At 48.5% G+C, this 25,747-nt stretch overlaps 1 protein-coding gene across 1 annotated transcript in view; it reads right to left on the bottom strand.

Annotated features, from left to right (window-relative positions):
• Positions 1 to 3,332: 3,332 nt before the first annotated feature.
• LOC138563368 (zinc finger protein 850-like) overlaps positions 3,333 to 25,747 on the bottom strand; it is a 193,065-nt gene continuing 170,650 nt past the window's right edge. The window contains exons 8-9 of the mRNA XM_069642849.1: positions 8,670 to 8,733; positions 3,333 to 6,047 (exon numbers count right to left, since the gene is read on the bottom strand). Of these exons, the coding sequence (XP_069498950.1) occupies positions 4,533 to 6,047; positions 8,670 to 8,733 (1,579 nt within the window). The 3' untranslated portion in view covers positions 3,333 to 4,532. The remainder of the gene's footprint in view (positions 6,048 to 8,669; positions 8,734 to 25,747) is intronic.

Genomic DNA, 25,747 nt, shown 5'->3' with positions numbered 1-25,747 from the left:
GACAGAGTATTTTGAGAAGTTATATGAGACCTAGTTTAGAAACGGATGCCAAACCAGGGTAGAATTTGTCATGGCAATTGGATATTTCTGTAAGTAATATCATAAGTCATATTAGAAAGGCTAAATCAACAACTACTCTGGGGCCAAATAATCTATCATTTCTAACTCAGAAACAGAACTCATTTATGTGGTCATGGTTATTACATTTTCTTTCCACAAAGAGTATTCCACCATCATGGAGGATGTCCTATTTTTCTGCTAATTTTTAAAAAGGGCAACGACCTTTGCTGCAATACTATTAGAAAACTTGAATACCTGGATCGAGGGGATAAGCATTTTAGATTACAGACAGATTGGATTCGGGAAGGAGATGGGAACAGATGTAGGTAGGCTACTGGTGACACAATTACAGAGTATCTCCAAGGTAAAAGATGAACCGCCTCTTTACATTGCTTCGATGGACCTTACGATGGCGTTTGACAAAGCTGATAGACCTACCCTATGGAGAACACTATACCAACTTGGGATAGACAAAGGTCTACTCGAACTCTTAATACATCTGTACTCAGATACTGTGTTGCGAGTCAGACTAAATAATAAGGGTTCAATGTCTAATGAAATTCTAACTTACAATGGACTCAAGCAAGGGTGCACACTTGTGGCTACCTTTTTTAATCTGTATGTATCACTAGCAGGTAAAACTTTAAATAAGAGTGGACTAATTGCCCTGAGGTTTTGTGGAAAGAAGATAAAGTGGGTCGCATATGCCGCCAACTTTTTGCTTTTTGATTGTACCAAGATCGGTCTTCAAAGACTCATTACCACCTTTGAGAACTTTATTGTTGAGAGGAAACAGTTAATAAAACCTCTAAAAACAGTATTTCATACAGGTGCTAGTACCAATAGAATATCAAAGCACACCTTGTGTTGTGGTGGGTTGACCATCAAAAATCAACAAGGTCTACGTTACCTAGGCTACACATTCACAAGCTCTCGATCGCTCACCTTTATTAAAAAGAGCTTAAGGATGAAAGCTATTGAGGCATCTAATCAAAGTGATTGAAAGGAAATATGGAAGATTCACGTTGGTTCCTTGCATTCAATACTATCGTATGAAGGTTATTCCTCGACTCTCTCATGGCCTAGAGTTCTTTCCTGAAGTTTTATCACCATATTTGAAGTCCATTGAAGCAACAGTCTGGTGAAGTGTTTTGTTTTTTCTTCCCAAATGCATTCCTATTGAAGCGATCCGTTATGAACTTGGACTGCAATCACTAAAAAGCTGTATGTATTGTAAAAAGCTATTCTTGCTGAGAAAATGTATATTAAGTGAATCGTATTCCATGTATTATCAATTAGGTAATGAAAAAAAGGGCAATTTATGAGCTCGCTCAAAAAGGAAGCAGAAATATTAAGGAACTTGGGGCTCTCAACAGATATTCTTATTAAAAACCCGGCAAAGGTAAAAGAACTTGCAAAAGCTTTTGATTGGGTAGAAAATAATGCAGTCATTTTAAATTCTAAATTGCATTCTCAAATCATCTCGTTCTGGAAGTGGATTCCAATCCCGGAAAAATACATAGTCAAATATGCATCACAGCTCTTTAGGAATGGTACTATGAGATTTAGATTTAATGTATTAAACACGCAGGAGATTATAAATATCCGAGCACAAGACTCTGATGGCCTAAAATATTGTCGGTATTGTCGAATACCTGGAGTGAATGAGTCATTGCTTCATCTGTTATTGAAATGCCCGAATTAGATGCTGCAAAGAATCGAATATTTTTCGCAATTTGTTAACGATATTTCATATGTTAACAATAATAAATTATGGAATGAAATGCTCCATGGAAATTCTGTTGCACTGAAAATAAGAGTGAATGAATTTTTTTTAAAATATCTGTACTTTACTTTAGATTAATGGGATTGATGCAAATGACTGAAGTAATTGTTTGAAACAAATGTTTTAATATTGAACAGAATATAAATTGATTGTACATAGATTTAAAGTAGCCTTTGCACTAATGATTTAAGGATAATGAACTTAGTTTTAAGAAGTTGTATAAACTGTGTTTATTGTATTTAAAGATGTTTTATTGATATGTTAGTAAGATTGTGTAAAGGTTTAAACAAATCAAAAACAAAGAAAAAAAAAATTCTAGGTTTTTCATGTTCACCCTGATTCCATTTGTACAGTTTTATAGGCAAACAAAAAGTGTTACCCTCCTTACTCTATGGGATAGTGAGAGTAGCTACACTAAATGATAAGGATCTCGATATTTTGGAAGGTCTCTATAGGAAGGGTCATTCTTTTGGAATTGGGGCTGCAGTCATATCACTCGTATGTACTAGGAAGGTGACGCTGCATAATGAAATACTAGACCTACCAACGGGTTCCCTTTATGTATCCCTAAAAGATATTCTCTAAAGAGAACCCTATGGTTTATTAGTTTTAGAAATGAATGAAAATCCCAGAGTTAAGCAAAATGTACGTAACTCTGACTTGGTTAAACAGTGCAAGAAAATTAAACACCTACTTCCTTGAATACATTAGGTACAGTAAGGAAATACAATACTTTGCTGGAATATTTCAAACATTTCCCGAATCACAAGTATCGGTTTATATTCATGAGATTCAGAGTCAATCAATTGCATACAACGTAATTTTGGGGCCGAAAAAAGGTTTAAGAGAATGGTGTTGCTTCTGTAATATCCAAGGCATCTTGGAAACATGTAATAACAGAGTGTGACTATACAAGAAATTTGGTTTACACATTTTTCTCATGTTTTGTTTTAGAATATGTCCTGGTGATGGTGAATGAATTTGTGATGTCAAATGAATTTTGAAAATGGTTGGTAATAGACAATTAGCAAAAATTAATTTTTGCACTAGTGGACTTTATTAAATGAATATATGAGCAATGGGTCGAGCTGGACTTTTGGGTAAGTCGTATTTGTGAATATTAAAGTTATTGGGGAGATTGAGGCTGCTTAAGGGTTCTAATGTGATGGTGAGATTTTAGTTTTGCTATTTTAATGTATATAAGGTTTTGTAATGTTCCACTGTGATTTTATGTGAAGTAGATGTCAAGACCTTGAAACATAAAATAATAATGTGTATGTTTGAAACTCAATTTGTTTTATAGTCCTTACAAAAATCCAATAAATAAAATAAAGGTTTTTTATGAACCATATACACAATAATACATTAAATAAAACTGAAATGGATATGGTCTCCCCACTAATTAAAACAAATAAATCACCTCAGATCCAGGAACCAGTTTATACAAAAGTGAAGCCAGAACAAATAAAGCAATTTAACATACAAATGGAGGTACTAGCATTTATTTTTAATTGTAATACATAATGACAATTTGTCTACAGCTCAACATTCTTATAATCAGCTTCTCATTCAGTTTATGAACTTAGTTCGGTACAGTTTAATTTTGATATGTCAGCTTATCCAGGATCAATTTCATTTGGTTAACCTTTTTGTTCACTATTCCTTCTTGGAATTTAGAGAGAATGGCTATGATATTGATAGGCCTAGTTACATGTCTGCCGGTCCAGACTGGCAGACTACTGTGCCTGCCGGTGCCGTTGCGCATGGCACCGGCAGGCACAGTTGTAGTATCCGATATCAGGTGCTGGAACCAGTGTTGGTCCGAAATAAATCCACTGGTAGCACCGGCAGGTTACCGCCAGACTTGTAATGAGGCCCAGTTTGTCTAAAAGCCTTTCATTTAAGGCACAAATTTTCCATTTCATTTTCATATTTACACATTATATTGACTCCCAGCTCAGCGAAGATTTCTACTTCATTTGCGCTTACTACTCTATACACAAAGGTCACGTTTGAAAATAATTTCCATATCATTTAATGCAACACTTCACACCTTCTCCACGCAACCTTCACACCAATCCAATTTCTTAAAAAGTAGTTCTTTTAAAGTGGACATACATCCTACCTTATGAAATAGTTCCCTGGCCTCGGTCGGCACAAGGAGGTACAATACACTAATCTTAAGCGCTGTAATAAAGACAGGCAATAGTGTTGGGCACTAGTTGGGACCCTGCAATTTGCTGCAAAAGGAGAAACACTGCAGTGTTCCCCTAGAAGGGCATTCCAGGTGGGCCATGCATGTTGTGCGCATTCTGACTTCCGGACTAATGTTGGAGATTCCAGGCAGTGTTCGGCTAGAAGGGCATCCAGGTGGGGCATGCATGTCTTGCACATTCTGACTTCAGGAGTAATGTTGGAGATTCCAGGTTTCCCCCTTCTGAACATTGCCTTTCCACGTGTATTGTGCCAAGCTTAGTCCAATTAGCCATGTGAGAATACATATTTCTCCAATTGTATTAAGGAGGGCACCAGCTCATTTGAATTTGGAAAATGTTACCCCATATGTTTTGAAGTTGACATTAAAACTTCTATCATGGCAGAAAGATCCTGCGCAGTGAAGTAGTTCCCACATTCACTACCCAGAAATAAATCCTCGCATGCATGTTTTGTCTGGTGCCCATTTAGGTTATTGATCTGACTGATCAGGTTTCCCACCTGTATGTGTTATTTGGTGATGAATAAGGTCCCTGTTCAGAATGAAACTCTTACCACATTCAGTGCACTTATGAGGTTTCTCACCTGTATGCAAGAACTGATGGGAAATAAGACCTCCCTTTTGACTGAAAGCTTTCCCACATTCAGTGCATTGATAAGGTTTCTCGCCTGTATGTGTTCTCTGGTGACGAATAAGACTTTCCTTCTTAATGAAACTCTTACCACATTCAGTACACTCATGAGGTTTCTCCTCTGTGTGTATTCGCAGGTGGCAAGTAAGAGATCCCTTCAGGATAAAGCTCTTCCCGCATTCCGTACACTGATGAGGTTTCTCACCTGTATGTGAGAACTGATGGTAAATAAGACCTTCCTTTTGGCTAAAAGCTTTCCCACATTCAGTGCATTGAAAAGGTTTCTCACCTGTATGCGTCCTCTGGTGGCGAGTAAGATGTCCCTTCAAAAAGAAGCTCTTCCTACATTCAGTACACTCATGAGGTTTATCACCTGTATGAGAGGACTGATGGTAAATAAGATCTCCCTTGTTTCTGAAAGCTTTCCTACATTCAGTGCATTGAAAAGGTTTCTCACCTGTATGCGTTCTCTGGTGCTGAGTAAGATGCCCCATCTGAGCAAACCATTTCCCACATTCAGTGCACTCATGAGGTTTCTCACCTGTATGTATTCGCCGGTGGATAGTAAGGTCTCTCTTCTCGGCAAATCCTTTCCCACATTCAGTGCACTCATGAGGTTTCTGACCTGTATGCATACTCTGGTGCTGAGAAAGATGCCCCTTCTGAGCAAACCATTTCCCACATTCAGTGCACTCATGAGGTTTCTCACCTGAATGTGTTCTATGGTGCCGAGTAAGGTGCACCTTCTGAGCAAACCATTTCCCACATTCAGTGCACTCATGAGGTTTCTCGCCTGTATGTGTTCGCTGGTGGATAGTAAGCTCTCTCTTCTCAGCAAATCCTTTCCCACATTCAGTGCACGCATGAGGATTCTCACCTGTATGTGCTCTTTGGTGCCGAGTAAGATACCCCTTCATACCAAACCATTTCCCACATTCAGGGCATTGATAAGGTTTCTCACCAGTATGTGTTCTCTTGTGCCGAGTAAGATGCCCCGTCTGAGCAAACCATTTCCCACATTCTGGGCAGTGATAAGGTTTCTCGCCTGTATGCGTTCTCTGGTGGCCAATAAGACTTCCCTTCTTAATGAAACGCTTACCACAGTCAGTGCACTGATGAGGTTTCTCTCCTGTATGCGAGAACTGATGATAAATAAGACTTCCCTTGTGACTGAAAGCTTTCCCACATTCAGTGCACTCATGAGGTTTCTCACTTGTATGTGTCCTCTGGGAGGAAATAAGCATATCTGTATTCCCAAATTCAGTGCACTGATACGGTTTTTCATCGATGTTCTCACGTGGGTAATGAGTATATTCATTAGGTGACCCCTTGTCAGACATTCTGTTCGTTGGTAAAGTTAATCACCAGTTTATTCTGTCAGGTTGATTCGTTCCACTGAACCTTTTCCCAGATTCTCAGTGCAGATGAGCTTTCCCATGTGTAGGTCTTTTCTAGTAGCAGAAATATGTTTCTTCTGGCTGAAGATTTTAAACTATTCAGTGCATGGATACTGTTCGACCATTTACAGGTGTTTGTCAAAATCTCGTAAACTAGCATCACATTCAGAACGTATATAAAATAGCACTCACTTGTGTTCTCTCGGGAATAGGCACAAGAAAAAGTCTAGTCTTACTGTTGCTATCATTGCTCTGTAATGCTAGATATGTATTGTAGCTCTGTGCTGCTGGATGCTACAAGTGTGTTGAATGAATGAAACCCATCCTGTATTCTATAGCTTCTCAATCTCAATTCCTGAATAATCTGAAATGAAATTCGGTCCACAAAAGTGTCTGCTTCTAAGATGTTAGGAAATTGCATATTGTATCAATGAAGGTTGGCACATCATTAGTCCAGAGAATTTAACAACCAATCTTGTTTTTTGCTACATGAATCACCTATAGAAGAAAAAGGATAAACACATTATTAGTTTCAGCATGTTCACAGTCGCAGGCATCACTAACAGGCAGACTGGTTCCCAGCAGTTACAATATACTAAGGAGCAGTTATATAATACTTGAAGTACACAAATAGAACATTATTACCTTTCTGTATTGGCCTGTTTCTGCTTAGAAATCCACTAAAAATAAACTGCTCTCATTTCCAAATTGTGATTTAGGCATTGACAAGTGTGGGTATTCTAGTGCAAATATTCCCTTTTGTTTAATAACAGTAAATTTCAGATGTTTAGTTATCACTTCCACTGTTTATTAAATGGTATCAATTTCCAAATATTGCAGTGCTTACATAAAATTCAATGTTCACAGTCATCCTCTTGTTTTCAAATGCATCAATGTTGCTTATTTCTTAATCCACAATTGGTCCTTCTTACATATTCTTTTCAAAAGAATAAGGTTTCTTTCTTTTTAGTTTAGTCTTTAATAATCCTCATCCTCTTTACATTTGTTTTTCAAAAGTTCTTATCCTCAATAATCCCTGACATGCATTTCACCACTAATTTGGCTTCTAAGGAGGCGATGTATGTTACGTAGGAAAAGGACATTTTTACACAGCTATGTAAAAGGGGGCTTACACCCACACTTAACAATGCCTGGCTCTCAGTAGAAGGTATGTGCATTACTTGATTACTCACATCGTAACTATTGAGACGTTGAAGTGCCATCTATTGGGGAAAGGCACTCTAATAGCTGTCAGAATAGTGGTTCTCGAATGATCAAATATAATGTAATAGAGGGGATATGTGAATCATTTTTATATAGAACCATTTAGTATCCAAAAGAAGGTAAAAAAAACAAACACCCTAGGTGAAGAAAACATTTCATGTGGACATTTTAATCACAAGGACTATGTATATATTTTTCTACCATTTTATTTCTTCAGTAATGTACATGAAAGCTCCCACTAGGTACTCAGTTTTATCACCAACTCCACAACCTCGTTTGACCAGCCTATTATGTCATTAGGGATGATATGATATGATATTTTATTTGTATCGCGCTCGTACACAAGTGTGTCAGAGCGTGACGAGGCAAGGGATGGGAACAGGGGGGAACACAAAAAACAACAATGATCTTACTAGGCCCAGTGACATTGAGAATGCGCAAGTGCATGGGAAAGGGAAAAGTGCATGGAGGGGAAGAGTGGAAGTGCAGAGAAGATAAATAATAAATAAAAAAAAAAAGAAAGTGCAGCCAGCAAGTAGCATGTGCTGTGTTTATGGCAGCAGACTGGGTTAGTCAGACAAGTGCAGAAACAGAGAAAAGGGGGGGGCTGTATGGGTACAGATACAGTCCAACTTAACAAGGGGGGTCCTGGGAGTCCCTCTGCCAGACATTAGTCCTGGTTACGAGAGACTTACCCAGAGTCTTTAGCTCACTATCTTTCACAGAGAAGAAATATCCCAAACATATCAGTCTTTGTCCCGCCCACACGGGCCGTCCAGCACCGAAATGCTAGGCAATTCTCCTCTGAACAAGAGTACCAACAGAAACCCCAGGCACGTGTTTTGGTCTGGTTGTACTTCATCAGTAGGGTATAGCTGTGACTCTCTAAGACTAGTGAGCAAGGGGTCCACGTCCGAAACGCGTGTCTGGGGATGCTGTTGGTACTCTTGTTCAGAGGAGAATTCAGGACTGTGTCCAGCATGGATGGGAGAGACTTCAAGGGAGCTGGTTTTGATCACTGCCAGTTCAGCGTTTCAAGCTATGAGTTATGAAAGGGGCAAAGGTGGCAGGGAACAGAGGTTTTGGATATAATGTGCATTGAAATGCACACTTTTGCCCCCATTCAAACTCTCCGTTGAGGGTTGGGGTTGCTTGTTATGCTTCTCTCCTCAGTGCAACATGGGGCCACTTGGAAAACATTCTCCAGGGCCACTTTTGGTTCAGCACTTAGTCCGAGGGGATGAAAAAGAGTAGAGAAATGGAAGAGGTAAGGCAGGGGGAGGGGCACAGAGAGGCAGGAGGCAAGCTGCCTCACAAGCAAAGCACAATGTGTGCAGAGACACAGCAGTTACTTACCTTTTGTAGTCTGTGCTTCTTACTTATTGATGAACACGAGGTCACACCAGTAGAGTGTTCAGGTCTGGAGGAAGCAAACATTATCATATGATTAATTCATCTACAATAAGAACGATCTCAAGTAAATACTGCAAACATTTACATATTTAATTGAAGAGTGAGCGTCCTACATCACCCCCCTTCCTCTGAGTATACCCAGTAACTCATCCCTTTCCTCCCAGTAGATCACCCCCTTCCTCCCAGTAGATCACCCCCTTCCTCCCAGTAGATCACCCCTTTCCTCCCAGTATATCACCCCTTTCCTCCCAGTATATCACCCCTTTCCTCCCAGTATATCACCCCCTCCTCCCAGTATATCACCCCCTCCTCCCAGTATATCACCCCCTCCTCCCCCCAGGCCCCCCTTCCATAGCATAGACAGGAGAAAGGCTTGAGAAGGAAAAGCAGAAGCCAGGGAGATGCCTCCTATAGACTCTTCTCACCCCAGGGGTGTAGACTCCCCCCCCCGCCCATAGCACAGACAGGAGAAAGGCTTGAGAAGGGAAAGAAGAAGCAAGGCAAGATGCCTCCTATAGACTCTTCTCACCCCAGGGGTGTAGACTCCCCCCCCCCCGCCCATAGCACAGACAGGAGAAAGGCTTGAGAAGGGAAAGAAGAGACAAGGCAAGATGCCTCCTATAGACTCTTCTCACCCCAGGGGTGGAGACTACGCCCCCCATAGCACAGACAGGAGAAAGGCCTGAGAAGGGAAAGCAGAAGCCAGGGAGATGCCTCCTATAGACGCTTCTCACCCCAGGGGTGGAGACTATCCCCCCCATAGCACAGACTGGAGAAAGCTTGAGAAAGGAAAGCAGAGACAAGGCAAGATGCTTCCTATAGACTCTTCTGACCCCAGAGGTGTAGACTACAACCCCTCCCCCCATGGCACAGACAGGAGAAAGGCTTGAGAAGGGAAAGCTGAGGCAAGGCAAGATGCCTCCTATAGACTCTTCTCACCCCAGGGGTGTAGACTACCTCCCCATAGCACAGACAGGAGAAAGGCCTGAGAAGGGAAAGCAGAGGCAAGGCAATATGCCTCCTATAGACTCTTCTCACCCCAGGGGTGTAGACCCCCCCCATAGCACAGACAGGAGAAAGGCTTGAGAAGGGAAAGAAGAGACAAGGCAAGATGCCTCCTATAGACTCTTCTCACCCCAGGGGTGTAGACTATCCCCCCCATCCCCCCATAGCACAGACAGGAGAAAGGTTTGAGAAAGGAAAGCAGAGGCCAGGCAAGACCTCTTAAAAGGCTTCTCACCCTAGGCGTGTAGACTACCCCCCACCCATAGCACAGACAGAAGAAAGCCTTGAGAAGGGAAAGCAGAGCCAAGGTGAGAGATGCCTCCTATAGACTCTTCCCCAGGGGTGTAGACTACCCCTCCTCCCCCCCAGCACAGACAGGAGAAAGGCTTGAGAATGGAAAGTAGAGGCAAGGTGAGATGCCTCCTATAGACTCTTCTCACCCCAGGGCTGTAGACCCCCCCCTCCCATAGCACAGACAGGAGAAAGGCTTGAGAAGGGAAAGCAGAGGCAAGGCGAGATGCTTCCTATAGACTCTTCTCACCCCAGGGGTGTAGACTACTACCCTACCTCCCCCATAACACAGACAGGAGAAAGGCTTGAGAAGGGAAAGCAGGACAGTGCAAAATACCTCCTATAGACTATTCTCACCCCAGGGGTGTAGGCTACCCCCCCCCATAGCACAGACAGGAGAAAGGCAAGCAGAGACAAGGCAAGATGCCTCCTATAGACTCTTCTCACCCGAGGGGTGTAGACTACTCCCCCAACCCCCATAGCACAGACAGGAGAAAGGCTTGAGAAGGGACAGCAGAGACAAGGTGAGATTCCTCCTATAGACTCTTCTCAGCCCAGGGGTGTAGACTACCCCCCATAACACAGACAGGAGAAAGGCCTGAGAAGGGAAAGCAGAGGCAAGGCAGGATGCCTCCTATAGACTCTTCTCACCCGAGGGGTGTAGACTACTCCCCCAGGCCCCATAGCACAGACAGGAGAAAGGCATGAGAAGGGACAGCAGAGACAAGGTGAGATGCCTCCTATAGACTCTTACCAGCCCAGGGGTGTAGACTACCCCCCCATAACACAGACAGGAGAAAGGCCTGAGAAGGGAAAGCAGAGGCAAGGCAAGATGCCTCCTATAGACTCTTCTAAGCCCAGGGGTGTAGACTACCCCCCCCCATAGCACAGGCAGGAGAAAGGCTTGAGAAGGGAATGCAGAAGCAAGACGAGATGCCTCCTATAGACTCTTCTCACCCGAGGGTTGTAGACTACTCCCCCAGCCCGCCATAGCACAGACAGTAGAAAGGCTTGAGAAGGGACAGCAGAGAAAAGGCGAGATGCCTCCTATAGACTCTTCTCAACACAGGGGTGTAGAGTACCCATCCCCCCATAGCACAGACTGGAGAAAGGCTTGAGAAGGGAAAGCAGGGACAGTGCAAGATACCTCCTATAGACTATTCTCACCCCAGGGGTGTAGGCTACAGACAGGAGAAAGGCTTGAGAAGGGAAAGCAGAGGTAAGGCGAGAGATGCCTCCTATAGACTCTTCTCACCCCTCTTACCCCAGGGGTGTAGACTACCCCTCCCCCCATAGCAGAGACAGGAGAAAGGCCTGAGAAGGGAAAGCAGAGGCACGGCGAGAGATTCCTCCTATAGACTCTTCTCACCCCTCTCACCACAGGGGTGTAGACTACCCCCCACCCATAGCACAGATGACTCCTATACTCTTCTCAACCCAGGGGTGCAGACTGCCCCCCACCCCCTCATAGCACAGACAGGAGAAAGGCTTGAGAAGGGAAAGCAGAGGCAAGGCAAAATGCCTCTTATAGACTCTTCTCACCCCAGGGGTGTAGACTACCCCCCCTCCATAGCACAGACAGGAGAAAGGCCTGAGAAGGGAAGGCAGAGACAAGGCAAGATGCCTCCTATAGATTTTTCTCACCACAGGGGTGTAGACTACCCCCCCCCCCATATCACAGACAGGAGAAAGGCTTGAGAAGGGAAAGCAGAGGCAAGGCGAGATGCCTCCTATAGACTCTTTTCTCACCCCAGGGGTGTAGACTACCCCATCAGGCCCCCCCCCCATAGCACAGACAGGAGAAAGTATTGAGAAGGGAAAGCAGAGGCAAGGCAAGAGGCCTCCTATAGACTCTTCTCACCACAGGGGTGTACAGTACCCATCCCCCTCATAGCACAGACAGGAGAAAGGCTTGAGAAGGGAAAGCAGAGACAAGGCAAGATGCCTCCAATAGATTCTTCTCACCACAGGGGTGTAGACTACCCCCCCGCCATAGCACAGACAGGAGAAAGGCTTGAGAAGGGAAAGAAGAAGCAAGGCAATATGCCTCCTATAGACTCTTCTCACCCCAAGGGTGTAGACTACCCCCACCCAGCACAGACAGGAGAGAGGCCTGAGAAGGGAAAGCAGAGGCAAGGCGAGATGCCTCCTATAGACTCTTCTCACCATAGGGGTGTAGACAACCCCCCCCATAGCATATACAGGAGAAAGGCTTGAGAAGGGAAAGCAGAAGCAAGGCAATATGCCTCCTATAGACTCTTCTCACCCCAGGGGTGTAGACTACCCCCCCCCATAGCACAGACAGGAACAGGAGAAAGGCCTGAGAAGGGACAGCAGAGACGAGGCAAGATGCCTCCTGTAGACTCTTCTCACCCCAGGGGTGTAGACTACCCCCTCCCATAGCACAGACAGGAGAAAGTATTGAGAAGGGAAAGCAGAGGCAAGGCAAGATGCCTCCTATAGACTCTTCTCACCACAGGGGTGTACAATACCCATCCCCCTCATAGCACAGACAGGAGAAAGGCTTGAGAAGGGAAAGCAGAGACAAGGCAAGATGCCTCCTATAGATTCTTCTCACCACAGGGGTGTAGACTACCCCCCCCCCATAGCACAGACAGGAGAAAGGCTTGAGAAGGGAAAGCAGAAGCAAGGCAATATGCCTCCTATAGACTCTTCTCACCCCAAGGGTGTAGACTACCCCCACCCAGCACAGACAGGAGAGAGGCCTGAGAAGGGAAAGCAGAGGCAAGGCGAGATGCCTCCTATAGACTCTTCTCACCACAGGGGTGTAGACAACCCCCCCCCCATAGCATATACAGGAGAAAGGCTTGAGAAGGGAAAGCAGAAGCAAGGCAATATGCCTCCTATAGACTCTTCTCACCCCAGGGGTGTAGACTACCCCCCCCCCCATAGCACAGACAGGAACAGGAGAAAGGCCTGAGAAGGGACATCAGAGACGAGGCAAGATGCCTCCTGTAGACTCTTCTCACCCCAGGGGTGTAGACTACCCCCCATCCATAGCACAGACAGGAGAAAGGCTTGAGAAGGGAAAGCAGAGGCAAGGCGAGATGCCTCCAATAGACTCTTCTCACCCCAGGGGTGTAGACTACCCCCCCCCCATAGCACAGGCCGGAGAAAGACCTGAGAAGGAAAAGCAGAGACAAGGCAAGATGCCTCCTATAGACTATTCTCACCCGAGGGGTGTAGACTACTCCCCCAGATTCCCATAGCACAGACAGGAGATAGGCTTGAGAAGGGAAAGCAGAGGCAGACATCCCCACCCCGAGCACAGACAGGAGAAAGGCTTGAGAAGGGAAAGCAGAGGCAAGGCGAGATGCCTCCAATAGACTCTTCTCACCCCAGGGGTGTAGACTACCCCCCCCCCATAGCACAGGCCGGAGAAAGACCTGAGAAGGAAAAGCAGAGACAAGGCAAGATGCCTCCTATAGACTATTCTCACCCGAGGGGTGTAGACTACCCCCCCCCCACCCCTATAGCACAGACAGGAGAAAGGCTTGAGAAGTGAAAGCAGAGGCAAGGCGAGATGCCTCCTATGGACTCTTCACACCACAGGGGTGTAGACTACCCCCTACTCCCCCATAGCATATACAGGATAAAGGCTTGAGAATGGAAAGAAGAGTCAAGGCACGATGCCTCCTATGGACTCTTCTCACCACAGGGGCGCAGACTACCCCCCCCCATAGCATATACAGGAGAAAGGCTTGAGAAGGGAAAGCAGAGACAAGGCAAGATGCCTCCTATAGACTATTCTCACCCCAGGGGTGTAGACTACTCCCCCAGCCCCCCATAGCACAGACAGGAGAAAGGCTTGAGAAAGGAAAGCAGAGGCAGACTACCCCCCCCAGCACAGACAGGAGAAAGGCTTGAGAAGGGAGAGCAGAGCCAAGGCGAGAGATGCCCCCTATAGACTCTTCCCCAGGGGTGTAGACTAACCCCCCCCAGCACAGACAGGAGAAAGGCTTGAGAAGGGAAAGCAGAGGCAAGGCACGATGCCTCCAATGGACTCTTCTCACCCCAGGGTGTAGACTACCCCCACCCATAGCACAGACAGGAGAAAGGCTTGAGAAGGGAAAGCAGAGGCAAGGCGAGATGCCTCCTATAGACTCTTTTCTCACCCCAGGGATGTAGACTACCCCTACCCTCCATAGCACAGACAGGAGAAAGGCCTGAGAAGGGAAAGCAGAGGCAAGGCGAGAGATGCCTCCTATAGACTCTTCTCACCACAGGGGTGTAGACTACCCCCCCCGTAGCACAGATGCCTCGTATAGACTCTTCTCACCCCAGGGGTGTATACTAACCCCCGCCCCCTCAGCACAGACAGGAGAAAGGCTTGAGAAGGGAAAGCAGAGGCAGACTACCCCTCCCCCCAGCACAGACAGGAGAAAGGCTTGAGAAGGGAAAACAGAGGCAAGGCGAGAGATGCCTCCTATAGACTCACCCCAGGGGTGTAGACTAACCCCCCCCAATAGCACAGACAGGAGAAAGGCTTGAGAAGGGAAAGAAGAAGCAAGGCAAGATGCCTCCTATAGACTCTTCTCACCCCAGGGGTGTAGACTACCCCCCCCTAGCACAGACAGGAGAGAGGCCTGAGAAGGGAAAGCAGAGGCAAGGCGAGATGCCTCCTATAGACTCTTCTCACCCCATGGGTGTAGACTACCCCCCCCCATAGCACAGACAGGAGAAAGACCTGAGAAGGGACAGCAGAGAGAAGGCAAGATGCCTCCTGTAGACTCTTCTCACCCCAGGGGTGTAGACTACTCCCCCAGCCCCCGCATAGCACAGACAGGAGAACGGCTTGAGAAGGGAAAGCAGAGATCAGGTGAGATGCCTCCTACAGACTATTCTCACCCCAGGGGTGTAGACTACTCGACCCCATAGCACAGACCGGATAAAGACCTGAGAAGGAAAAGCAGAGACAAGGCAAGATGCCTCCTATAGATTCTTCTCACCCTAGGGGTGTAGACTACACCCCCCCAGCACAGACAGGAGAGAGGCCTGAGAAGGGAAAGCAGAGGCAAGGCGAGATGCCTCCTATGGACTCTTCTCACCACAGGGGTGTAGACTACCCCCTACCCCCCCATAGCATATACAGGATAAAGGCTTGAGAATGGAAAGCAGAGTCAAGGCACGATGCCTCCTATGGACTCTTCTCACCACAGGGGTGTAGACTACCCCCCCCCCCATAGCATATAAAGGAGAAAGGCTTGAGAAGGGAAAGCAGAGACAAGGCAAGATGCCTCCTATAGACTATTCTCACCCCAGGGGTGTAGACTACTCCCCCAGCCCCCCATAGCACAGACAGGAGAAAGGCTTGAGAAGGGAAAGCAGAGGCAGACTACCCCTCCCCCCCCCTAGCACAGACAGGAGAAAGGCTTGGGAAGGGAAAGCAGAGGCAAGGCGAGATGCCTCCCATAGACTCTTCTCACCCCAGGGATGTAGACTACCCCTACCCTCCATAGCACAGACAGGAGAAAGGCCTGAGAAGGGAAAGCAGAGGCAAGGCGAGAGATGCCTCCTATAGACTCTTCTCACCCCAGGGGTGTAGACTACCCCCCCTCCATAGCACAGACAGGAGAAAGGCCTGAGAAGGGAAGGCAGAGACAAGGCAAGATGCCTCCTATAGATTCTTCTCACCACAGGGGTGTAGACGACCCCCCCCATATCACAGACAGGAGAAAGGCTTGAGAAGGGAAAGCAGAGGCAAGGCGAGATGCCTCCTATAGACTCTTTTCTCACCCCAGGGATGTAGACTACCCCCTCAGGTCCCCCCCATAGCACAGACAGGAGAAAGTATTGAGAAGGGAAAGCAGAGGCAAGGCAAGATGCCTCCTATAGACTCTTCTCACCATAGGGGTGTAGAGTACCCATCCCCCCCATAGCACAGACAGGAGAAAGGCTTGAGAAGGGAAAGCAGAAGCAAGGCAATATGCCTCCTATAGACTCTTCTCACCCCAGGGGTGTAGACTACCCCCACCCAGCACAGACAGGAGAGAGGCCTGAGAAGGGAAAGCAGAGGCAAGGCGAGATGCCTCCTATAGACTCTTCTCACCACAGGGGTGTAGACAAACCCCCCCCCCATAGCATATACAGGAGAAAGGCTTGAGAAGGGAAAGCAGAGTCAAGGCACGATGCCTCCTATGGACTATTCTCACCACAGGGGTGTAGACTACCCCCCCATAGCATATACAGGAGAAAGGCTTGAGAAGGGAAAGCAGAGACCAGGCAAGATGCCTCCTATAGACTATTCTCACCCCAGGGGTGTAGACTACTCCCCCCGCCCCCCAAAGCACAGACAGGAGAAAGGCTTGAGAAGGGAAAGCAGAGGCAGACTACCCCCCCGCCCCTAGCACAGACAGAAGAAAGGCTTGAGAAGGGAAAGCAGAGCCAAGGCGAGAGATGCCCCCTATAGACTCTTCCCCAGGGGTGTAGACTAATCCCCCCCCCCAGCACAGACAGGAGAAAGGCTTGAGAAGGGAAAGCAGAGGCAAGGCACGATGCCTCCTATGGACTCTTCTCACCACAGGGGTGTAGACTACCCCCCACCCCCCCATAGCATATACAGGAGAAAGGCTTGAGAATGGAAAGTAGAGTCAAGGCACGATGCCTCCTATGGACTCTTCTCACCCCAGGGGTGTAGACTACCCCCCACCCATAGCACAGACAGGAGAAAGGCTTGAGAAGGGAAACCAGAGGCAAGGCGATATGCCTCCTATACACTCTTTTCTCACCCCAGGGGTGTAGACTACCCCTCCCTCCTCCCATACCACAGACGGGAGAAAGGCCTGAGAAGGGAAAGCAGAGACAAGGCAAGATGCCTCCCATAGACTCTTCTCACCCCAGGGATGTATACTACCCCTACCCTCATAGCACAGACAGGAGAAAGGCCTGAGAAGCGAAAGCAGAGGCAAGGCGAGAGATGCCTCCTATAGACTCTTCTCACCACAGGGGTGTAGACTACCCCCCCCCCCGTAGCACAGATGCCTCGTATAGACTCTTCTCACCCCAGGGGTGTATACTAACCCCCGCCCCCCCCAGCACAGACAGGGGAAAGGCCTGAGAAGGGAAAGCAGAGACAAGGCAAGATGCCTCCTATAGATTCTTCTCACCCTAGGGGTGTAAACTACCTCCCCCCATAGCACAGAAAGGAGAAAGGCCTGAAAAGGGACAGCAGAGACAAGGCAAGATGCCTCCTATACTCTTCTCACCACAGGGGTGTAGAGTACACATCCCCCCATAGCACAGACAGGAGAAAGGCTTGAGAAGGGAAAGCAGGGACAGTGCAAGATACCTCCTATAGACTATTCTCACCACAGGGGTGTAGGCTACCCCCCCCCCATAGCACAGACAGGAGAAAGGCTTGAGAAGGGAAAGCAGAGACGAGGCAAGATGCCTCCTATAGACTCTTCTCACCCGAGGGGTGTAGACTACTCCCCCAACCCCCCATAGCACAGACAGGAGAAAGGCTTGAAAAGGGACAGCAGAGACAAGGCGAGATGCCTCCTATAGACTCTTCTCACCCCATGGGTGTAGACTACCCCCCTCCATAGCACAGACAGGAGAAAGGCCTGAGAAGGGAAGGCAGAGACAAGGCAAGATGCCTCCTATAGATTCTTCTCACCACAGGGGTGTAGACTACCCCCCCCATATCACAGTCAGGAGAAAGGCTTGAGAATGGAAAGCAGAGGCAAGGCGAGATGCCTCCTATAGACTCTTTTCTCACCCCAGGGGTGTAGACTACCCCCTCAGGTCTCCTCCATAGCACAGACAGGAGAAAGTATTGAGAAGGGAAAGCAGAGGCAAGGCAAGATGCCTCCTATAGACTCTTCTCACCACAGGGGTGTAGAGTGCCCATCCCCCCCATAGCACTGACAGGAGAAAGGCTTTAGAAGGGAAAGCAGGGACAGTGCAAGATACCTCCTATAGACTATTCTCACCCCAGGGGTGTAGGCTACCCCCCCATAGCACAGACAGGAGAAAGGCTTGAGAAGGGAAAGCAGAGACAAGGCAAGATGCCTCCTATAGATTCTTCTCACCACAGGGGTGTAGACTACCCCCCCCCCCCCATAGCATATACAGGAGAAAGTATTGAGAAGGGAAAGCAGAGGCAAGGCAAGATGCCTCCTATAGACTCTTCTCACCACAGGGGTGTAGGCTACCCCCCCCCCATAGCACAGACAGGAGAAAGTATTGAGAAGGGAAAGCAGAGGCAAGGCAAGATGCCTCCTATAGACTCTTCTCACCACAGGGGTGTAGAGTACCCATCCCCCCCATAGCACAGACAGGAGAAAGGCTTTAGAAGGGAAAGCAGGGACAGTGCAAGATACCTCCTATACACTATTCTCACCCCAGGGGTGTAGGCTACCCCCCCCCCACATAGCACAGACAGGAGAAAGGCTTGAGAAGGGAAAGCAGAAGCAAGGCAATATGCCTCCTATAGACTCTTCTCACCCCAGGGGTGTAGACTACCCCCCCCCATAGCACAGACAGGAACAGGAGAAAGGCCTGAGAAGGGAAAGCAGAGACGAGGCAAGATGCCTCCTGTAGACTCTTCTCACCCCAGGGGTGTAGATTACCCCCCACCCATAGCACAGACAGGAGAAAGGCTTGAGAAGGGAAAGCAGAGGCAAGGCGGGATGCCTCCTATAGACTCTTCTCACCCGAGGGGTGTAGACTACTCCCCCAGACCCCCATAGCACAGACAGGAGAAAGGCTTGAGAAGGGAAAGCAGAGGCAAGGCGAGATGCCTCCTATAGACTCTTCTCACCCCAGGGGTGTAGACTACCTCCCCCATAGCACAGACAGGAGAAATGCTTGAGAAGGGAAAGCAGAGGCAAGGCAAGATGGCTCCTATAGACTCTTCTCACCCGAGGGGTGTAGACTACTCCCCCAGACCCCCATAGCACAGACAGGAGAAAGGCTTGAGAAGGGAAAGCAGAGGCAGACATCCCCACCCCGAGCACAGACAGGAGAAAGGCTTGAGAAGGGAAAGCAGAGACAAGGCAAGATGCCTCCTATAGATTCTTCTCACCACGGGGGTGTAGAGTACCCATCCCCCCATAGCACAGACAGGAGAAAGGCTTGAGAAGGGAAAGCAGGGACAATGCAAGATACCTTCTATAGACTATTCTCACCCCAGGGGTGTAGGCTACCCCCCCCATAGCACAGACAGGAGAAAGGCTTGAGAAGGGAAAGCAGAGACAAGGCAAGATGCCTCCTATAGACTCTTCTCACCCGAGGGGTGTAGACTACTCCCCCAACCCCCCATAGCACAGACTGGAGAAAGGCTTGAAAAGGGACAGCAGAGACAAGGTGAGATGCCTCCTATAGACTCCTCTCACCCCAGGGGTGTAGACTACCCCCCCCTCCATAGCACAGACAGGAGAAAGGCCTGAGAAGGGAAGGCAGAGACAAGGCAAGATGCCTCCTATATATTCTTCTCACCACAGGGGTGTAGACTACCCCCCCCATATCACAGACAGGAGAAAGGCTTGAGAAGGGAAAGCAGAGGCAAGGCGAGATGCCTCCTATAGACTCTTTTCTCACCCCAGGGGTGTAGACTACCCCCTCAGGTCCCCTCCATAGCACAGACAGGAGAAAGTATTGAGAAGGGAAAGCAGAGGCAAGGCAAGATGCCTCCTATAGACTCTTCTCACCACAGGGGTGTAGAGTACCCATCCCCCCCATAGCACAGACAGGAGAAAGGCTTGAGAAGGGAAAGCAGAGACAAGGCAAGATGCCTCCTATAGATTCTTCTCACCACAGGGGTGTAGACTACCCCCCCATAGCACAGACAGGAGAAAGGCTTGAGAAGGGAAAGCAGAAGCAAGGCAATATGCCTCCTATAGACTCTTCTCACCCCAAGGGTGTAGACTACCCCCACCCAGCACAGACAGGAGAGGGGCCTGAGAAGGGAGAGCAGAGACAAGGCGAGATGCCTCCTATAGACTCTTCTCACCACAGGGGTGTATACAACCCCCCCCCCCCATAGCATATACAGGAGAAAGGCTTGAGAAGGGAAAGCAAAAGCAAGGCAATATGCCTCCGATAGACTCTTCTCACCCCAGGGGTGTAGACTACCCCCCCATAGCACAGACAGGAACAGGAGAAAGGCTTGAGAAGGGAAAGCAGAAGCAAGGCAAGATGCCTCCTGTAGACTCTTCTCACCCCAGGGGTGTAGACTACCCCCCACCCATAGCACAGACAGGAGAAAGGCTTGAGAAGGGAAAGCAGAGGCAAGGCGAGATGCCTCCTATAGACTCTTCTCACCCGAGGGGTGTAGACTACTCCCCCAGCCCCCCATAGCACAGACAGGAGAAAGGCTTGAGAAGGGAAAGCAGAGGCAGACATCCCCACCCCGAGCACAGACAGGAGAAAGGCTTGAGAAGGGAAAGCAGAGACAAGGCAAGATGCCGCCTATAGATTCTTCTCACCACGGGGGTGTAGACTACCCCCCCCCACCCCTATAGCACAGACAGGAGAAAGGCTTGAGAAGGGGAAGCAGAGGCAAGGCGAGATGCCTACTATAGACTCTTCTCACCCTAGGGGTGTAGCCTACCCCCCATGCCTCCATAGCACAGACAGGAGAAAGGCTTTAGAAGGGGAAGCAGAGGCAAGGCAAGATGCCTCCTATAGACTCTTCTCACCACAGGGGTGTAGAGTACCCATCCCCCCATAGCACAGACAGGAGAAAGGCTTGAGAAGGGAAAGCAGGGACAGTGCAAGATACCTCCTATAGACTATTCTCACCCCAGGGGTGTAGGCTACAGACAGGAGAAAGGCTTGAGAAGGGAAAGCAGAGGTAAGGCGAGAGATGCCTCCTATAGACTCTTCTCACCCCTCTTACCCCAGGGGTGTAGACTACCCCTCCCCCCATAGCACAGACAGGAGAAAGGCCTGAGAAGGGAAAGCAGAGGCAAGGCGAGAGATTCCTCCTATAGATTCCTCTCACCACAGGGGTGTAGACTACCCCCCACCCATAGCACAGATGCCTCCTATACTCTTCTCAACACAGGGGTGCAGACTACCCCCCACCCCCTCATAGCACAGACAGGAGAAAGGCTTGAGAAGGGAAAGCAGAGGCAAGGCAAAATGCCTCTTATAGACTCTTCTCACCCCAAGGGTGTAGACTACCCCCCATAGCACAGATGCCTCCTATAGACTCTTCTCACCACAGGGGTGTAGACTACCCCCTGCCCCACCCATAGCAGAGACAGAAGAAAGGCCTGAGAAGGGAAAGCAGAGACAAGGCAAGATGCCTCCTATAGACTCTGCTTGCCCCAGGGGTGTAGACCACCCCCCATAGCAGAGACAGGAGAAAGGCTTGAGAAGGGAAAGCAGAGACAAGGCAAGATGCCTCCTATAGACTCTTCTCACCCCAGGGGTGTAGACTACCCCCCCATAGCACAGACAGGAAAAAGGCCTGAGAAGGCAAAGCAGAGACAAGGCGAGATGCCTCCTATAGATTCCTCTCACCCCAGGGGTGTAGACTACCCCCCCATAGCACAGACAGGAGAAAGGCTTGAGAAGGGAAAGCAGAGGCAGACTACCCCCCCCCAGCACAGACAGGAGAAAGGCTTGAGAAGGGAAAGCAGAGGTAAGGCGAGAGATGCCTCCTATAGACTCTTCTCACCCCTCTTACCACAGGGGTGTAGACTACCCCTCCCCCCCCCATAGCACAGACAGGAGAAAGGCCTGAGAAGGGAAAGCAGATGCAAGGCGAGAGATTCCTCCTATTGATTCCTCTCACCACAGGGGTGTAGACTACCCCCCACCCATAGCACAGATGCCTCCTATACTCTTCTCACCCCAGGGGTGCAGACTACCCCCACCCCCTCATAGCACCGACAGGAGAAAGGCTTGAGAAGGGAAAGCAGAGGCAAGGCAAGATGCCTCCTGTAGACTTCTCACCCCAGGGGTGTAGACAACCCCCCCCTCCACTCCCATAGCATATACAGGAGGAAGGCTTGAGAATGGAAAGCAGAGGCAAGGCGAAATGCCTCTTATAGACTCTTCTCACCCCAGGGGTGTAGACTACCCACCCCCCCCCCCATAGCACAGACAGGAGAAAGGCTTGAGAAGGGAAAGCAGAGGCAAGGCAAAATGCCTCCTATAGAGGAGGGTGTAGACTACCCCCCCATAGCACAGACAGGTGAAAGGCTTGAGAAGGAAAAGCAGAGACAAGGCATGATGCCTCCTATAGACTTCTCACCCCAGGGGTGTGGACTACCCCCATATTCCCATAGCACAGACATGAGAATGGCTTGAGAAGGGAAAGCAGAGGCGAGATGCCTCCTATAGACTCTTCTCACCCCAGGGGTGTAGAATACCACCCCCCCATAGCACAGACAGGTGAAAGGCTTGAGAAGGAAAAGCAGAGACAAGGCAAGATGCCTCCTATAGACTCTTCTCACCCCAGGGGTAAGGCGAGAGATGCCTCCTATAGACTCTTCTCACCCCTCTCACCCAAGGGGTGTAGACTACCCCTCCCCCCCATAGCACAGACAGGAGAAAGGCCTGAGAAGGGAAAGCAGAGTCAAGGCAAGATGCCTCCAATAGACTCTTCTCACCCGAGGGATGTAGACTACCCCCCACCCCATAGCACAGACAGGAGAAAGGCCTGAGAAGGGAAAGCAGAGACAAGGCAAGATGCCTCCTATAGATTCCTCTCACCACAGGGGTGTAGACTACCCCCCATAGCACAGACAGGAGAAAGGCTTGAGAAGGGAAAGCAGAGGCAGACTACCCCCCCAGCACAGACAGGAGAAAGGCTTGAGAAGGGAAAGCAGAGACAAGGCAAGATGCCTCCTATAGACTCTTCTCACCCCTCTCACACCAGGGGTGTAGACTACCCCTCCCCCCCATAGCACAGACAGGAGAAAGGCCTGAGATGGGAAAGCAGAGGCAAGGCGAGAGATTCCTCCTATAGATTCCTCTCACCACAGGGGTGTAGACTACCCCCCACCCATAGCACAGATGCCTCCTATACTCTTCTCACCCCAGGGGTGTACACTACCCCCACCCCCTCATAGCACAGACAGGAGAAAGGCTTGAGAAGGGAAAGCAGAGGCAAGGCGAAATGCCTCCTATAGACTCTTCTCACCCCAGGGGTGTAGACTACCCCCTCCCCCCATAGCACAGACAGGAGAAAGGCTTGAGAAGGGAAAGCAGAGTCAAGGCAAGATGCCTCCTATGGACTCTTCTCACCCCTCTCACACCAGGGGTGTAGACTACCCCTCCCCCCCATAGCACAGACAGGAGAAAGGCTTGAGAAGGGAAAGCAGAGGCAAGGCGAAATGCCTCCTATAGACTCTTCTCACCCCAAGGGTGTAGACTACCCCCATACCCCCATAGCACAGACAGGAGAATGGCTTGAGAAGGGAAAGCAGAGGTAAGGCGAGAGATGCCTCCTATAGACTCTTCTCACCCCTCTCACACCAGGGGTGCAGACTACCCCTCCCCCCCATAGCACAGACAGGAGAAAGGCCTGAGAAGGGAAAGCAGAGGCAAGGCGAGAGATTCCTCCTATAGATTCCTCTCACCCCAGGGGTGTAGACTACCCCCACCCCCTCATAGCACAGACAGGAGAAAGGCTTGAGAAGGGAAAGCAGAGGCAAGGCGAAATGCCTCCTATAGACTCTTCTCACCCCAGGGGTGTAGACTACTCCCCTCCCCCCATAGCACAGACAGGAGAAAGGCTTGAGAAGGGAAAGCAGAGTCAAAGCAAGATGCCTCCTAGGGACTCTTCTCACCACAGTTTTGAAGTTTGAAGTTTAGTTTATTTGTAAAGCGCACCAGGCCCGTGGACAACCGGGCGCATAATCGTAGGTAAAGGTTACAACAAAAGTATACAAGAATACAAAATTTACAAGTTATACGCAAGTACAAATTTACAAGTTATACACAAGTACAAATTTACAGGTTATATACAAATACAGCATTTAAAAGTTATGATCGAAACAGTGTTGCATATGTACACAAGTCGGATATGTTGCAAGTAGAGAGCTAGGCTAGCGTGAAGAAACCTCATGCTTGCTGGGTGAACAGCCAAGCTTTGGCGTTGTTCTTGAACGTTAGGAACGAAGGTTCAATTCTTAAGTGGGTTGGCAGACTGTTCCACAGTTTGGAAGCTAGGACAGGGAAGCTCACACCACCCGCTTTTTGGAGTTTAAATTTGGGTAGGGATAGGCTATGAGTTTGGGCTGATTTGGTGGGACAGGAAGAGCAATGAACTGTGAGGCGTGAAGAGAGGTAAGGAGGGGCATTGTTGTTTAGGCATTTGTGAGTCAAAGCTAACGTTTTCAGGGCAATTCTTTGTTTTACCGGGAGCCAGCGTAAGTCAGATCTGATGTTGGAGATATGGGACCGTCTAGGGATATTGAGGGCTGCCCTTATGGCATTATTTTGAATGGTTTGAAGTTTATTGAGGTTAAACTGACTGGTCCCTAGGTAGAGGGCACTGCAGTAATCTATTTTGGACATGATGAGTGTTCTAGCCAAAGTAGCGCAGTTGGGAGGGTTCAGGAAAGGACTGCAGGCGGTGATGAGTTTGCATGTATATGCTGAGGCTGACCTAACAGCATTTGTTTGTCTGTTCAGGGAAAGGGTGGAGTCCAGATAAACGCTTAAGGTTTTGGTGTCTTTGGAGACCTTGATGACGTTGCCGTCAATGGTGAAGGCCTTATAAGATTGGTCAAGTTTGTTGAGACGATAGGTGGATCCTAGTAGTAAGAGCTCTGTCTTATCGTCATTGAGGCAAAGCTTGTGTTGCGCCATCCAGGCCTGGATGACCAAGTAGACATCATTCAAGGCTTTGGTATCGACTATGTAATCACCAGTTATGGGAATGAGTATCTGGGTGTCATCCGCGTAATTAGTATAAGATACAATTACCAGATACCAGATAGTCAAGCACATCGAAAAGTGGCTTGGTGAATACATTGTACAATGTAGGTGATACACAAGAGCCATGAGGGTCGCCGCATAGAATGGGAGAGGGGTCTGCCGATGCTGAGGGTGAGAAGACCCGCATAGATCTGTTACTGAGGAACGAGTGGATCCAGGCATTGGCAGAGTCAGTGAAGTAGGCAGCGGATTTGAGATGTTGGCAGAGTATTTGGTGGTTGACCAAATCGAATGCCGCAGAGAGATCGAGGAGAAGGAGTAGCGCTAGCTTCCCATTGTCCTTTAATGTCTCCATCTGGGTTTTCAGATCAATCAGGGCTGATTCGGTGCCGTGTTTAAGACGGAAGCCCGATTGTCTTGGCCCCAGGAGTTTGTTGGACTCAAGGTAGTATTGGATCTGCAGGTAAACTGCGCGATCAAGAATCTTGAGCAGGAATGGGACCGTAGTAATTGGTCTGAAGTTAGTGGGGATGTTGGGGTCAAGGGACGGTTTTTTGAGTAGTGGGATTACCCACGCTTCCTTGAGGTTGTCAGGGACTGTACCCGTTTTGAAGGAGGCGTTTATAAAGGATGTGATGAAAGGGGCAAGGTGGTGTGAGGCTTCCTTGATGATAGGAGCCGGGCAAGGGTCACCTTGGCAGTTAGATGGTTTGAGGTTGTTTATGATTCCTTCTACTCAAGGATGGTAAGAGGGGAGAAGGCGAATGGTTTAACGGCGGGGTTGGTTTGGTGTTGGGTGCTATGTGTGGAAGTGGGCAATGGCTGGTTCGACTGTAAAGACTTTTGTTTATCTTTGATTTTGG

The sequence above is a fragment of the Ambystoma mexicanum genome, chromosome 1q, assembly GCF_040938575.1.
Source record: "Ambystoma mexicanum isolate Mex_15411 chromosome 1q, UKY_AmexF1_1, whole genome shotgun sequence".
NCBI classification, from domain to species: Eukaryota; Metazoa; Chordata; class Amphibia; order Caudata; family Ambystomatidae; genus Ambystoma; species Ambystoma mexicanum.
This window is presented reverse-complemented; position numbering and strand designations above follow the sequence as displayed.